This window comes from Diuraphis noxia, unplaced genomic scaffold (genome assembly GCF_037042655.1).
Source record: "Diuraphis noxia isolate RWA-SAM2 unplaced genomic scaffold, SU_Dnox_SAM2 contig0003, whole genome shotgun sequence".
Lineage (NCBI taxonomy): Eukaryota > Metazoa > Arthropoda > Insecta > Hemiptera > Aphididae > Diuraphis > Diuraphis noxia.
The window spans coordinates 74,558,784-74,575,499 of record NW_028301713.1 but is presented as its reverse complement, the minus strand read 5'-3'; the positions used below and the strand labels follow the sequence as shown (position 1 = coordinate 74,575,499).

Here is a 16,716-nt window from a genome sequence, read left to right as displayed (position 1 = left end):
GGTATCATAAATAGAGTCTTCTAAGCATTGATCAATTTTTATTTAAGTATAACAATAGGTTTTAGGTAATCCAAAGATTATTAATTTTTTTAATAACACTAACAAGTAACAACTAATTTACAATCAACATCAATTTTAACTAACAACTATAATTAAATCAAAAATACTTTTAAAATTCTATTTTTAAATACCTACAATACAAAATAATAAAGAAACCTCATAATACAATATAATATATATAATATATAAATATATATATTTCAAGGAATATTTATGATTGTACTACCTTCATTTGTTTCTTCGCCGGGATATATTTTAATTTGAGAATCTGTTGACATCTGCATACTGCTGTCTATTAAAACTCTTAAAAAAACAATTTTTACAAATTATAATATATTATAATATATTAATATAATGTAAAAATAAGCTATAATGGAGTATAATTTATTATACCTCGGCTGCAACACTATGCAAAAATTTTGCGTTATTTGGGCCTGTTTGTTCTACCATTTTGTACAAATATCCATTTTTGTTTTTCAACAACGTATATGGGTGGTTGAATTCAACTATTGTACCAGCGTCCATTACAAGTATCTTGTCAGCATCCATAACAGTGTTCAAACGATGAGCAATCGTTAATACTGTACATGTTTGAAACTTATTTCTGATGGTATTTTGTATCAAACTATCAGTTCTAAAAATTAAAAAACACAAAATATTTCATAAAAGTATTATATGTTATGGAAATATTAATTTTATATTTTTTTTACTGTGGATCCACATTGGCAGTGGCTTCATCTAACACAAGGATTTTATTATTTCGTACAATAGCTCTAGCCAAGCATACTAATTGTCTTTGACCAACACTCAAATTAGATCCACCTTCGGATATTTTTGAGTTCAGTCCATCAGATAAATCTTCCACAACATCCTTAAGTTCCACCTAAAAATAATAATATTAAATAATTTTCACAATTAGTAGATACTTAGTGTCGTTATGTCTTGTATAGTTATGTGCTTGATAATTATTAAACTATGTACTTACTTCATCTAAAGCTTTCCAAAGAACATGATCTGGGTATTCTTCGAATGGATCTAAGTTTTTTCTCATTGTTCCTGAAAACAAAACTGGTTCTTGAGGAATGATGGACACATTAGATCGCAAGTCATGTAATCCCAATTCATGTATTTCTATACCATCAATAATGATGCTACCCTCGTTTAGAGCTAACCTAAATAGTGCTCCAATCAAAGATGATTTACCAGCACCAGTCCTTCCAACAATACCTATCTAAAAAATACGACACCATTAACAGTAATTTAAAAATGTATTACTCAGTAGTTATCATACTATAATTTAATAATATGAGTATCCGAGTATTAAGACGATGTACTTATAGTAACACTATGTGTAATTAGGAGACTCTCATAATTGCGTGAGAGGACTTACATTTAATGAGAATTAAAATCATTTTAAAATCTTTAATGTATTATTACTACTATTAGTTCATAGCTGTCAATTCTTAATATGTGAGAATTTACCTGTATTATTAACTATATAAATATTAAGTAAAAATATTATTGCGTCATATTTAACTCAAAGTTTCTTTACAATACAATAGAGCATAACTGTATTAAATACTAATTAGGTACTTCATTTTTAATATTAATAAATGTATTTATAATACATTTTTAAAGAATACCTTGTTATTGCTTCGCTATCTTCTAGACAAAAGTTTAAATGGTTTATATTGATATTTCAATATTATAAAATAATTTAATTAAAAAATAGTTAATACTTTTTCCGTAGCCTCAATTGTAACAGTGATATTTTTCAAAACAAATGGTGTTTCTGGGTCATAACGCAGATATAATTTGTTAAATATAATTTTTCCTTTATTTGGCCATTCTTTGGGTGGTTTTTTGTCTAAAAAATTGTTATGAAAAATAAAATACGTTTTTTTCAGTAAAAATGTATTGCAAGGCAATTTTGACAGCTATTACTTGGAGCTGACTCAAAAGCTGATTCTTGAGGTACATTTGTATATTCTAGAACTCTTTCAACAGATGTCATTTGATTTTCTAATTCCGCAGACAGTCTTACTACCCATTGAAACATGCCAGCTAATCCGATTGCTTGTGTGATAGCTAGACCAACGTTGCCTCCATGTGTATCTGGAATAATATAATTCTTAAATATTAATAAAATCAATTACTTATACGATGACTTAAATTTCATTATTACTAAATACTTACCATTAACAATCAATATGAAGAAAAACATTACAAGACTTGTATAAAAAATGCAAACAAGATCTAACCAAAGCCCAAATGCTCTACTTAAACTCATATATAAATACCAAGCTGAAGAATGTAAATCCTAGAATTTTTATAATATTACAATATAATTGGTAAAAATTGTATACTCGAACTTCAGTGAGTATAGGGTATTTTACATAATCGATAGATTCTTACTTGATGGCTCGAAAACTCTTGGAAAAGTATTTGTTCTACTTCAAATGCTCTTATTGTTGCCAATCCTTGCAGTGAGGAATTGACATGGGTAAACATAGGACTTCGTGCTAAATTGGTGATTTGCAAAGTATTGTACCGAAATGGTTAAAGATTAGTTCATAAATTAATAATGTTTAATGCAATTTAAAACGTTTACAAAACTTACCGACTCCTTCTAGACGTTTAACATTACGAGTGGTTTTCATGTACATTTTTCTCATTTTGAAAAAAATTACTACTACAGCTAATGTTGGTAGAATTAAATAGGCATTGACAATTCCCACCACTATTAGTATACCTAACACCATCAATCCAATCTAATAAAATTAAAATTAAATGTTGTATCATGATATACATTGAATTATATTGAGTAAGTACCTAAAGTATATAGATAGAAAAATAACAATTTATAATATATTTTACTTGTACAACATCAATGAATATTGGAGGCAACATTTCATCGATAACTCCTATGTCTTTTGAAAAACGATTAAGAATTCGACCTATTATTGAAGCGTGTGATTAAAATGTCATTGGAAACAAAAAACAAAAAAGATTTTAATATATACCTGATGGATTTTTATTCAAAAAGCTCATTGTTGCTCTTGTAATTGAATTGAACATTTGATTATGTAAATTTGAAGATGCTGAGGTGCATATAGATACCAGCAGAGCCAACTCGACAAAGGCAAATATGATAATTAAGATTGTAAGTATTGCAAATACGATGACACAAGTTTCCCTCGATACAATCCATGACATTAATTTGTCACTTGGAGGAATTGTTGTAGACGTAACGTTATCAGTAGCTATGGTTAGTTCAGTAACACGAAAATAATGATCTTCTAGATCAACCCTGAGGACAAATAATAAATCACATGATATTACGTCTTGCAGTACCGTTAAGATAGTTGTGGTTAGGGAATGAAGAATTTTTCCCGGATGGTTAATTTTTGTAGCTGTTTAATTTTTATAATTATTGTTAAGAAGACTTGTCTTATTTTTGTAACTTTAGTCGTGTTGGTAGTAATACCAATGTTACATATACAATCATATTACTCTTGAACCGATATCGTGTCAGTGTAGTAATAAAGTATAAAGTAGGTTTAAATATGTGTGTATGGGTGTATAAAATTAGAATATTGTAATAATGTAGAAACACTAGTTTTATATTTGTATTTGTTATGGGTAGGGTGAACAGACCAGTTATTGAACACCCTCCAGTAATTGAACAACGTCAACAAATGCTTTAAAATTAAGAAAACTAGATATCTTATTTAATAAATAATTTTTGTTTTCAATATTAGACATAGTGGTCATACTGTATAACCAAGATTTAATAGTTAAGATGTGATAACAAAAAAATGATAAATATACAAAATCACTGTAATCAAAATTGCGTGTGTTAGGGCCAAATTTGTTTAAGTAAGTACTCTAAATTACTTTCTGTGGGAACTGAATAACTAATAGAATATTCATTGTATATGGTTATTATTTGTTTGGATATGTTAAATACCTAAATTTGTATCATTTTCTTGCTTAAAAATTTAAAAAAAGTCCTTATCTTGACTAGTTATGTATGTGTTCAATTACTAGTTACTAAAATTTAACAAAACCTAGTAATTGAACACATGTTCAATTATTGGTATTGCTTAAATATAATTTAATCCAGTGATTGAACAGGTATATTAATATTAAAAAAAATTATAGTACACATTTTTTATTGCATTAGTTACCTCGATACCTACCTAATAATAATATATATAATATATATTAATATATTCTACAAAATATATTGTCAATATTTAAGTGTGGACTTACAAAAATATTATACAGCATTAAATAGAGTATATTAAAATATTACCAATGATAGTCAAATTTATAATTATGGTTTATAAATATGTTTGAAACTGTGAATGAGACTGATATGTTTGAAACTGATGAGACTGAAAATAATATGAATGAAACTGTATTATGTGATATTGAAATAGAACCTAAAAATATAATAGATTGTAGTGTTAAAAAGACTGATAATGTAATAAGTGAGGGAGTTATAGAAGTTAATATAGTTGATAAGTGTCCAAATGAAACCATTCAAAAAGCAGTAAGTGTAAATAAATCTAATTTAAGTCCTGCAACAATTGAAGAATCATGGAGCAAACATTTGTTTTGGCCAAAGCCTGACACAAAAAAGAAACAAAATAGAAGTCATGTAAAATTACCATTTGCTGTTACAGCAATTAAGTGGAGGGAATATCATGCCAGTAAAGAACAAGAAAAACTTAAAAAAGAAGAAGAATTAACACAAAAACGAAAACGTAGAGAGGAAATAAAAAAAGAAAAAGGTCTTAAAGATGTCAAAAAAACCACAAAAAAACAGGAACCAAAAAAATCAAATAGTGCAAAAAAAATTAAACCACGATTGAATATAATTATGAGGTCTGAAGATGATGCCACATGTTTGTACTGTAAGGAACCTTACACTTTGTCAAAAAGTGGTGAGCCATGGATCAGATGTTGTGGATGTGCTGAATGGGCCCATGAACTCTGTGCTGGTTCTAAAAATACAGTTGCTTATATTTGTGAATACTGCCGTTAAGTTTTTTTTTTTTACTTACAATTGTTAATTTTTAAATGCTTAATATACAACTGTTATATATAGTTGTAACATTGTTACATTCCTACCTACACAGATATTTATTTTAATAGTTACCAAGTTGATTTTCACTAATACATTTATTTAAGTCATAAGTTATGTTTGTTTAAAATTGTTTTACTTTACTTACAATTGTTAATTTTTAAATACTTAATATACAACTGTTATATATAGTTGTAACATTGTTACTTTCCTACCTACACAGATATTTATTTTAATAGTTACCAAGTTGGTTGTCACTAATACATTTACTTGAATCATAAGTTATGTTTGTTTTAAAATTGTTATTATAATCCTGTTACTATGTTTGTAATTAGGTATAAATGTTTTTAAATTATGTGTTATTTTTTAATAAAGGAACTACATTTTATTTATGAATTATATTATTAATTATATATATGAATTATATATAAGTATTTATTAAATACAAATTATTTAATAAAATATTTGTAGGTGTTCCACAGAGTAATAATATGGTGTTCATACACTGGGTTTGAAGTGTTCATAGACTAGTATAGTATGTTCAATCACTAGGATTTCACTTATTTTTTCAATTAAACTAATATGCTTAATAGTAAATTGATCTTATATGGTTTTATCAATGTTAGCTTTATAATAAACAGTTGTACCAATCTTAAAATCTAAAATGTGTAAATGTGATGCTAAAAACCTAATTATGAATGCATTTTTATTGCAAACAAATCCTTAACTGTTCAATAACTGGTCTGTTCACCCTAGAAAGGTATAGAAAAAAGTAACAATTTAAAATCTGACCACCAGAGCCATACGTTAACATGACACTGATCACTTCAGGTTTATGATATTTTATACATCAACAATATCAAAATTTTTTTTTTAAACAGTTATAAATAGGTACATATTTGACATTACCAATATGTTATCCAGTAATCACTGCCAGATACAAGTACTTGAGTTAAAATGCACACTGAAAATAGACTTAATACTTTGCAAAAACGACCACCAGCGAAAACATACGATGAATAGATATTAAATCCGACATTCCCCGAAGAACACGTTTCCGTGTTAACCGGTTGGACATGTACATTACTGATCTCGGTTTCTTTGACAGACGACGCACCATTGGAGACGATCAACTTTTGTGCAGTATGTGTGGAATGTATTTTAGAACTATCGACAGTGGATTTTTCACTTTTATACTCATTGTCAGTTAAAACTTCAGTTTTCGTTGAAGATTCCAACAATTTCGTAAAGTCTAAACCAGAGCTTTGAAGTTCTTGATATGAACCCTCCATTGTAACTTTTGCCTGAGGTTAAAAAAAAATTATAATCAAAACTTACTGGGTAATTCATCTAACATATAACACCTATTATTATTTCATAAAACGCTAAAATCTAGATAATATTTATTTTAATTAAATACTAATTTTAAGTCAATAAAAAACATTTTTTCTACTGTTTTTTATCTTCATAAATTTTTAAGATTTTTACTCTTTTTAATAGCTTCGTACATTTAAAATTCGGCATATTTTAATAAATGTTGGATAAGTATTGTATAATAGTATATGACGGGTGGCTGAGTTGCGACTCGCGTCCTATTAAAAAGAAAACCAATATTTACTTATTTATGTTAAAATACATAAAATTATAAAAATTATGAAGTGTGTTTTTAAGCATTTTGGCTCTTGATATCATTGTATTTAGTATTTATCCATGTGACTCGTGAACTTATTCATGTTGGCTACCCCTGTTATATGAGTTATAAGTTATAAGTTATAACATAAAGTTATACCTAATGTTATAACTTATAGGAAAATTTAAAAAAAATGTTAAGCAATTGAAAAAAAAATATTTTCAAAACCTTTGTAGTTTTTAAATATAATAAGCGTCTTAAGTTAAATAAATTACTCGGTATATTAAACAAATAATTATATAGCATAAGATTATATTATGTATTATTATGCTTACGTTTTCCATTAAAACAATTTGATCTACAGCAATCAAGTGTTGTATTTGATGGGTTATTAGTATACAAGTCTTTTCTTTGAGATACTCTTTAAATAAAAATAATAACAGATATAGATCAATACTATTTTAAATGAAATATAATTACAATTTTAAAATACAAGGGCAATAATACAACATAATATTTATATACCTACCTTTAATACATTTTTCAAACAAATGCTTGCCAACACGAGTATCCACCGCTGATAGAGGATCATCCAATAAATAAACATCCGCTTGTTTGTATATGGCTCTGGCGTAAATTATTACAAAATGTTATAATAATAAAAATGAGTTCATAAAATCATTAAGATAAAGCGTGTCAAGATTATCACCTAGCTAAATTTATTCTTGCTCTTTGTCCACCACTGAGAGACAATCCTCTTTCTCCTATAACCGTCTGATCACCATACCGAAATTGCTCAAAATCTGTTTTCAATGCACATACGTCTATTACCTAAATCCATAATCCAATGATGCAAATTATAGGTGCAAAGGGTACATGTAACCAGTGATGTCCCTGTGGGGAGAGCGGAGGGGACGGTCCCCTCGCCCCCCATAAGATAAACCGACTTGCATAGTAATTATTGGTAAATTTTACAATTTATATTAATTAAAGTACTTGACATAGTGTAACAGTGAAATAAAGAATATTGTCGTTTGTATATAAAACGTAAAAATGTGTGATCTATAAAGTTTATAGATTCAAATTTTTTTAATGTAAAATATAAAAATCACTTACTTTTTTATAACGTTGATTGTCCATTGGTGAACCAAAAATAATATTTTGTTTAACAGAACCTGAAAATAACCATGGTTCTTGTGATGCGTATGATACTACACCACGCACAGAAATACTCCCATCTATAAGTGGTAGTTCTTGTAAAATTGCTTGTATCAATGAACTCTACGACAAAAAAAAAACAGATCGTTACGATATAATATATTTTATTAATCACATCGCCTAAGATAACTTATGCATTGAATATAATAAATATACTTTTCCTGCTCCTACTGGACCAATTATTGCGACCAATCGACCGGGCGTTACAGTTAAATTTATATTTTCTAAGGTATTGTCAATTTGAGCATCTGTCCACTTGGCTGAAGCATTCGAAATGACTATGCTGAAATTACTTAATTTTACTGCAATATCGTTCTCATTACTTATGTTATTTGACACTATATTGTCGTTTATTGTTTTACTACAAACATCTGTTGGTAGATCTGTTGTTGGTTTTATTTGGTTTGTTGCTTGTTTATCAGTTTCTTCGTATAAAAGAAAATCCTAAAAAATGATTTGATTTTTTTAGTATACGGTCAGTAGTATTAGATATTATTATCTACAAATAAATCCATGTGCACCTCAATTCGTTTTATTGACACTAGTAATTCAGCAGTTAGACCAACGCCTGGTGGAAAGGTTACAAACAATGTTCCTCGTAAAATATTATAATACGACATAATTACAAAAACCTAAATCCAATATAAAATTATTAAACAAATTTTATTTGAAAGTTGAAAATACAATAATATAATAAGCTATTGAAACTAAAGTATTACTTTTGAGGTGGTTATATTATTTCCAAATAATATGTATGTTAATATATTTACAAATAATGCAATTCTCGTGTTAAATAGAAAAAACGATGACAAAATTCCTTTGATGTAATCTGATTCTATAATTTTGTTCATTTCTTTCCTAGAATATAATAAACCATCGTATTTATTTATGTTTAAATTCGTCTACATTTATTAGGAACTTATATATTATATTATGTACTCGTAATAATTTCTTACTTTCTAGAATACTTAATAAGGTTATTAAAAAATGGTTCCCAAGTGTACATTTTTATCACTTGTAAACCTGAAATTATTTCATTCATTAAATGTACTCGTTTGTCCGTCCTTTCGGCTGTTTGTAATCGAATTTCAGACGTTTTTGATCCCAGCCATACTTAAATATGTCAAACAAAATAATTATTTTTAATTGCAAAGCAATTTGGTATACTTTAATTTTTAGTACACATTTGAACTTATAGAATCAATCGGTTTAAATAAATTACTATAGTTAATATGACTTCCATGCTATGAACAATAATTTTTAACCAAAGTTGAAAAACATTTAAATATTAATTTTTGATGGTGTATAGGTGCATCACAGTTTTTCTCCCGAAAAATAAGAGCGATGACTAATAAATAGTAGAGTTATAGATAGGTATAAGTATACTCTAGTGGTTCTTAACCTTTTTCAAATGATGGAACTCTTTACATTTTATAAGATTTATGCGAAACACAGCTGTAAAATAAGGAATAAATTTAACAATTTGAAATAGAATAGGTACTTTATTTGAGATATTTGAGCCAGATGACTATTACGTTTTCCAGTACGAAAATAAACCAACGAAACCTAAAATTATTATACAGTTATACATGACTTTTACTTTTGAGTTTTAGAAGTCCACAAATGTTTAAATGTTAGGACAATGAAACTAAAAATTTAATTTGCCTATACTTCATAGACTTTTTCTGTTGATTTTAAAATTTTGGCTGAAATCTTAAACCAAGTCCACCGAAAACCGGTTAAGAACTTTTGGTATAATTAATAAACTCGATATCTTTACAAATATATATTAATAATTTTATAAATGTATCATTATAAAATAAGTATATACATAAATATACATAGTTAGTATAAATACATAAATTAGATTCTGAGCGGAGCTATGAATGCATTAATGTGTATTTTTTTGTTGTGTCTGTTATCGCGCGTGTTTTGGGACAGAATGGAGCTTCGATTTTCTTCGACAACATATTTTATGGAAATTATGTAGGGGTAATATGATAATATAATTTAAATTTATATAGGATAGATATATTTTATCTACTAACTTTGTAATGGTATAAAAATTAGCAAAGTTGCAACACCAAATACTATTGACACGCCAACTTCTTGCCATAAAAAATATGTCACTACGATTGTTTCTATAGGACCAATCCATAGAAAAGGCACGTACAAAAGTGATATATCAAATCGATTTACGTCGTTAGACATAAGATTTATTATTTTACCAGCCGAAGCCTTATCGTAAGAATTAGATTTGAGTCGTAGCGACTAAAAATAATAATCATAATAATAATTTATTATAAAATTATAAATATATATTATATATATTGTAATATTTTTACTTATATTTCTTATAAGTTATAACTAAACTAACAATTGAATAATTTATATCGCATGTTTATTGTTTAAGAATTTGAAAATTAAAATGTCAAATGTGCTTGTTGTACAGATTGTTTTTGAATAAAAAAAAAAAAAAATTAAAAAAAAAAAAAAAAAAAAAAAAGAATTTGAAAATTAAAATGTACCTTTTTGTAAATAACATTGCAAGTCGCAACACGAATTTTCATTGCGGTATGAGATATTCTCATATCGTAAACATTATAAGAAATTGACTTCATTAATAAAACTGTTATTAAGCCAAATGCTAAATAAATTCCATCTGGGCTTTGATTAACTGATTTATTAGTTTCAAAATGTTCTACTAGTTTTCCAATAATAGTCGATATACCAATGCTATACATATAAAATATACATAAAAAAAAGGTTCTATGTATAATGAATCAATTGTATACCAAATCTATAGCTATATAATAATACAATTATTATGCATACGATATATCTAAATTTTACCTACCTACAAAAAATTTCAAGTATTGTTATTAGAATTCCTGTACAAAGAAACTTTGCTCCAAACATTTTATTTAGTGTTCTCAAAAAACTCGGAAGTTGGTTTTTCTCTTTTGAATTTATCAATTCCTTTTTCCATAACCTTGCAAAAAATTCAAATAAGCATATTATATATATATATACAGTTGCCAGTTTATATTTGAACTCGTTACATGCATGACGTATAATTTACTTTTCTAATTTGCTTCCCAACAATTCAGATGAATCATTTTCCAAAATTGTGTACAAATCGATTAAATCTAATTCTTTTTCCAATCCTTTTTTAATGAGTTTTAAGATCCAACTAAAAAATAAATGTACATATATATATAACATTATATTATTATAGTTAATATATCATTAATACTTAAAATAACACGGTGTGTAATATGTAGCAATAGCATTAATTTACATTTTACATATTTAGAGGTTTTGTCATTGTTATAAAAAATTCTTGGTAACTAACAAATACATTGTAAATTCGTAACATACTTAGTCAAAGCAAAAAAAAAAGTTTCAATATTATTTAAATTGACCATAATAGTTTTGAAAATACATTCAGTAAGAAAAGTATAAAATTCAATGGTACCTATACTATTCCAAAAGCGCAAATTGCATAGTTTTTAAAATAACACAAAAGGGCAACTGATTTTTACTTAGTACCTTTAGTATTAACAGTGAGATAAAAGCACATAATTCTATATAATATCTATTTTATTATCTGGTAAGTACCAATAGAATATAGATTATCATAGTTAAAACTAGTTGTTTACTAATTTTAATTTACTTTCAGAATTTCATGCTCATCCAACAGTAATTTTTAATATATTGTTTTAAAAAAATAGTTACTTTTAATAATTAACCTACACCACCTTCACCACAATACCTAAATATAGTAATATCTCAGTCCTAGGTAGGTTATATTATTATGTTATATCAATAGTATTTTAATTATTTTTACCTACCTTATGCATTAATAATTGTTATTCATAACAAAATGTAACTAATTTACCTAAAAGTAATAATTTCAAAAATATTAGCTTGAGCTCTTGGATTCGATGGTTTTTCTTCTTTGAAAGTTGTATCCATATTTATGATCTAAAATTATAAAAATATTTATTGTATATATATGATTATTGCAGTCTTACATATTTAAAAAAAAAATTATTATCTATTATTATAACTTATAAGACAATAATATCGCAATTATTTTATTAATATTATTATCTAGGTATTTATACTACATATGCCCTATATGAATATACGATGTTTATGATAATACTAGCTGAACCCGTGCACTTCGTAGCCCGTTAAAAATCCTTTTTTTTTTTGTAATTAATTTAATTTAAGAAATCACGGCACCACTTACGCTTCAAACGCCTCGGAGGATTTCCAGGTATCGTGGGAGTGGTCAAGTTTTTTACAAGTTGATTTGGATGATTATTTAGGCGGCAATGGAATCTTTTATAAAATATTTTTGCTTCCTCATTAATTGTTTTGAGTTTTAAGTCAGTGTGTAGTGTATGATTTGAAACATAGGGCGGAGCATTCATCAGTTTTCTAAGTGCAATATTTTGAAAGGTTTGGATTTTTTGAATATTTGTCTTTTTCGCATTGCCCCTAAGTTGAAGGCCGTAGGTCCATAATGGTTTTAATAGAGTTTTGTGTATAAAAAGCTTAGTTTTAGTGGGTGTGTATTTATTATTGCATAGTATAGGTTTAAGTAAGCGGAGTCGATGATTCAAAGCTAATCTTTTAGTTCTGATGTGATGAGCCCACGTTAATCTTTGATCAAGAATAAGGCCGAGGTATTTGATTTTTGAAGAGTAGGGAATCGGAAGGCCGTATAGAACTACACCAGGACAAGGAGTATGTCTGAGGGTAAATGTTGTGTGAACTGACCTATTCTGGTTAACTTTAAACCGCCATTTTGTGAACCATTTTTCCATAGCATTAAGGTGAGTTTGTAGGTTTATTGATGCTATGATTGGATCTTTGTTGATGGATATTAACGCTTTGTCATCAGCGTAGTCAGCTACTTATGTATTGGTGGTAGTAGGTTGGTCAGAAGCAAAGATATTATAAAGAATTGGAGATAAGATACCACCTTGAGGTACGCCAGCCTTTATAGGAGCTATATCAGAAAGAGCGGAACTGTAGCGAACTTGAAAATTTCGATCCGTTAGATAGGATTCGATGAGTAGGTAGTAAGTGGGTGGAAGGAATTTCTTAAGTTTATATAAAAGGCCATCGTGCCACACCCTATCGAAGGCTTGTGAAATGTCTAGGAAAACACAATTACAATAAAGTTTTTTTTCCAGGGAATACGATATGGCATCTACGACTCTGTGTAATTGGTGTATGGTTGAGTGAGACGTTCGAAACCCGAATTGGGTATTTGGAAGAATATTCTTTTCAGTAATGATGGGTATAATACGTTTTAGAATTAATCGTTCAAGGATTATTTCTTAGCGCCTATCTCACCGCCTATAATAAAGTGATTATTAAATGTGCTAAAATAGTCAGAGAATTGTATATTAGTAACGAATAACGATATGTTTAGGGGGAGAGTATATGGCAGCAATAGTGAGTGGTGTATTTTTTTTTTTTACTTTAATAGCACAGGATTGGAGATAAGCTTGTGAAAAACTAGGCAAGGAATAAAATTCTATAGTGGATTAACAAAAATAGCAGCACCACCGTGCGCTGTGTTATCTGGATGATTTGTTTTAATTAATGTATAGCCAGGAATATGGACATATACGAATATTTTGTGAAATGTGTCTCAGAAATGAGAGCGATATCAATGCGTTTGTTGATAAGTACAGATTCGAGTTTATGGACATGGTTTTTGAGTCCATTAGCGTTAAATTGTAATATTAAGAGCGAGTTGTCAGTGACGGAATTATTATAATTATTAGCCATTATTTGTCAAGGAGCTTGGATATTACTTTAGTCAATAGAGCTATAAGTGGCGTTAAAAATCCTACCTCTTATATGTCTCAACTTTCAAAATGTGTGTTACATATTTCATTTTACTATCAAATTTATATTTATAGTGTTTTATTTTAATTTAACTATAAACAAAGAATAAAATAAACTTTTTTATACCCAATGTTCAATGTTGATGAAGAGGGCAATTGCCTAGATGCTCCCCTGTTCCCCTAGATTGTGCCTCTGTAGCTAATGCCTATAGTTGTATTATAGCCTATAGGGCTTATAATTAATAAAATCAAAATAAATAAATATAATGTAGTGATTTTAATTATTAATACCATGTATTTATGTTTTATATTTGTGTTATTGCCATGTACGAAAACGGAGACCATTTTTAATTATTTGAATATCTTGTAATTGTAATAGCAGTTAGTCTATCTGTCACCATCCACCGAGTTAATAGACCGTGCAATATGTTGTAATATAGACATTATCTTTAAATGCTGTCATTGTTTTTTTTCTAAATTAACATCCTGACGGTCGAATGATAAATGTTACCACCATATCACTAAGTTAACAACTCTTAATCGAATATCTCAATGTTTTTCTTATACGTACCAAATATTAAATATGCCACGGAACCTACTATAGGAATTAATTGATATTCCTTTTTAAATAAAAACTAAATTCAAAAATAATATTAATATTATATTATACAACGATTTTATTTCACTGTTATGACAACAATGTAAATGTATATACTACATACCAATATACCAGGCAGTGCCGACGACGACACAGCATTATTGCAGCAGCCAGCAGACGTAGGAGTTATAGTGGGGGTTGTAAAGATGTGTAAGTGCACACGGAAAGCAAGCGCGTCGCTATACGTAGGTAACAATTTCACAAACTTTATAATTCCAATAACTATTGAAATAATTAATTTTTTGGACTTTTCTAATTAGATGACTCATCTACACACCAAATACTTGCGTTTAAAAAAAAATCGTGAAAATCGGCCCGGTAGAACTTCAGATATAACTGCCATAAGAAATCGCCTCACGTTTTAATAATATTATAATAGATTGTATTAATGATATATGATAGTAATATAATAATTTCTGCCCAAAATACAATGTCCCAGGTAAAAAATTATAAAATAAAAAGTTAGGACTGCATGCAATTTTTGATAAATTATTGTTTATAAACAAGAAAGATATAATGTACGTATATTAAATAATAAACTAACTAAGATACCCGTCATATGATATTTTAATATCTTCCACTATAAGCATCGGCATAAATTTAAAATAAAATAAATGCTTTATAGAAATCAATATTGTACAAGTAGTAAGTTAGTACCTACTTAAATAACACGTGAAGATTATACTAATCTATATTAAATATGTATATCAATATGTGTATTACCTACAATACAAATAATATTAAGAGCTCAAAATTTAAAACACCTGCAATACTTGAATAGGTACTCATAGATAATAAAATATTTAAAAGATAAAGCTATAGATTTGTTTATTTATAATTATACCTATGTACATTTTTTCGTTAATATCAACTTAATACTTTGGAAAAATAATAAATACAATAAATTAAAAATATTAGTAATAATATGACATATTTCTCATTGTTATGTACGGATACATATGCATATAAAATTTAAATAAGTAGATGAGAAAAAACCAAAATTGAATAAACGAAATATATATAATTAAAAAATAAATAAATATTATGTCATATAATTATGTAGGCAGTGTATTGTGTATAAAATGAGAAAAAAAATTGAAAATGCTTTTAAAATAATCTAGAAACCAATTCGAATATACCTTTCATTCCGACCGGGGAACCATTTTGGACGTTCGGAATAATAGAGGTTATTGAATGTAAATATTTTATACACCTACCTCTTAAAAGTCAAATAACAATAAAAATAATTTAAACATTTTTAACCTATAATATTTTATAAATAAAAAACTTACATTTGTAGATTTCTTGATTCAATCAACGCATATATGTGATTTTTTAAGGTAAAATAAAAAAATATATATATAAATACATACAAATAATATATCATACAACCGATTAAAAAGTAAATGAAACAAGTCCAGAAACGTTAACATCTACCAATCAATTGATCAAAATTTACTTTAAAAAACAAATTAAAGATTTAGCCAACTGCCTCGACTATTGTCAATGACAAAAAAATCATAAGCATCATACAAATTAATTGTGGTGGGAATCTTATTAAGTATAAAAACTCTGTTGGATGAGACAATGGATGTGCGCATACTACATAGTATAATATACTATATATATTTATTGCGAAACCTATATTTTAATTTATATACAAACCTAAATGTTTTCCTGTATTATCTATATCTGTATGATTAAAATGAACTTAATAGTTTTTATACAAATGTATTATATCTTAACAACAGGTTAGAAAATACATGCAAATAACAACTTATGTGTGTTTTGAAAATTATAGTTTTAAAAGTTTTAATCATAATTAATGAGAACTTAAAAATAATTGTTTAATACTAACTTTGTAAGGTAGGTTAATAGTAATACGTTTGAGGCATTTATCCAGGAGATAGGTAGGTCCACCAACAATGTCTAGCTCCCCACTGTAATTTTCTGAGGACCTTTCCATTGAATCGTGTTCTTTGATATATAGGTACATGTAGATATTAATTCTCATTCTGGCAAAGGCCTTATCATAAATAATGTATAATAATGATATATATATACTTGTGTTAAAACATCTATAACCTCAAAATATTTTCATATTCGTTTCCGCATGATAAGCATAAAATAAATGGCCTATCCATTCTTTAATATCCATGGATATTATATAGGTAATAAAGATAAA

The 16,716-nt window shown here is 27.4% G+C and overlaps 2 protein-coding genes across 5 annotated transcripts; one reads left to right on the top strand and one right to left on the bottom strand.

Annotated features, from left to right (window-relative positions):
* Nucleotides 1–18: 18 nt before the first annotated feature.
* On the bottom strand, nt 19–15,949 carry LOC107164573 (ATP-binding cassette sub-family C member 4). 4 transcript variants are annotated; one of them, XM_089222223.1, is made up of 27 exons: nt 11,902–11,987; nt 11,083–11,193; nt 10,858–10,992; nt 10,529–10,736; nt 10,049–10,271; nt 8,957–9,113; nt 8,720–8,858; nt 8,522–8,632; nt 8,324–8,444; nt 8,157–8,260; nt 7,899–8,063; nt 7,492–7,613; nt 7,312–7,409; nt 7,118–7,203; nt 6,661–6,744; nt 6,062–6,456; nt 3,084–3,370; nt 2,938–3,017; nt 2,681–2,831; nt 2,476–2,582; nt 2,257–2,380; nt 2,005–2,175; nt 1,800–1,927; nt 1,046–1,291; nt 771–943; nt 454–694; nt 19–363 (listed from the first exon to the last, which is right to left on the bottom strand). In XM_089222223.1, exons 1-27 carry the CDS (start codon nt 11,976–11,978, stop codon nt 316–318), a joined length of 4,092 nt encoding a protein of 1,363 aa, XP_089078349.1. In that variant the 5' UTR covers nt 11,979–11,987; the 3' UTR covers nt 19–315. The 4 variants fall into 4 exon arrangements, 3 of the variants coding, with proteins under 3 accessions (XP_089078349.1, XP_089078348.1, XP_015367921.2); XM_089222222.1 differs by having other exon boundaries at nt 8,157–8,444; XM_015512435.2 differs by lacking the exon at nt 6,661–6,744 and having other exon boundaries at nt 8,157–8,444.
* On the top strand, nt 3,887–5,413 carry LOC149057753 (uncharacterized). The gene has a single exon (XM_089222225.1). The coding sequence runs from the start codon at nt 4,415–4,417 to the stop codon at nt 5,111–5,113; it is 699 nt and encodes a 232-aa protein (XP_089078351.1). The 5' UTR covers nt 3,887–4,414; the 3' UTR covers nt 5,114–5,413.
* Nucleotides 15,950–16,716: the final 767 nt, after the last annotated feature.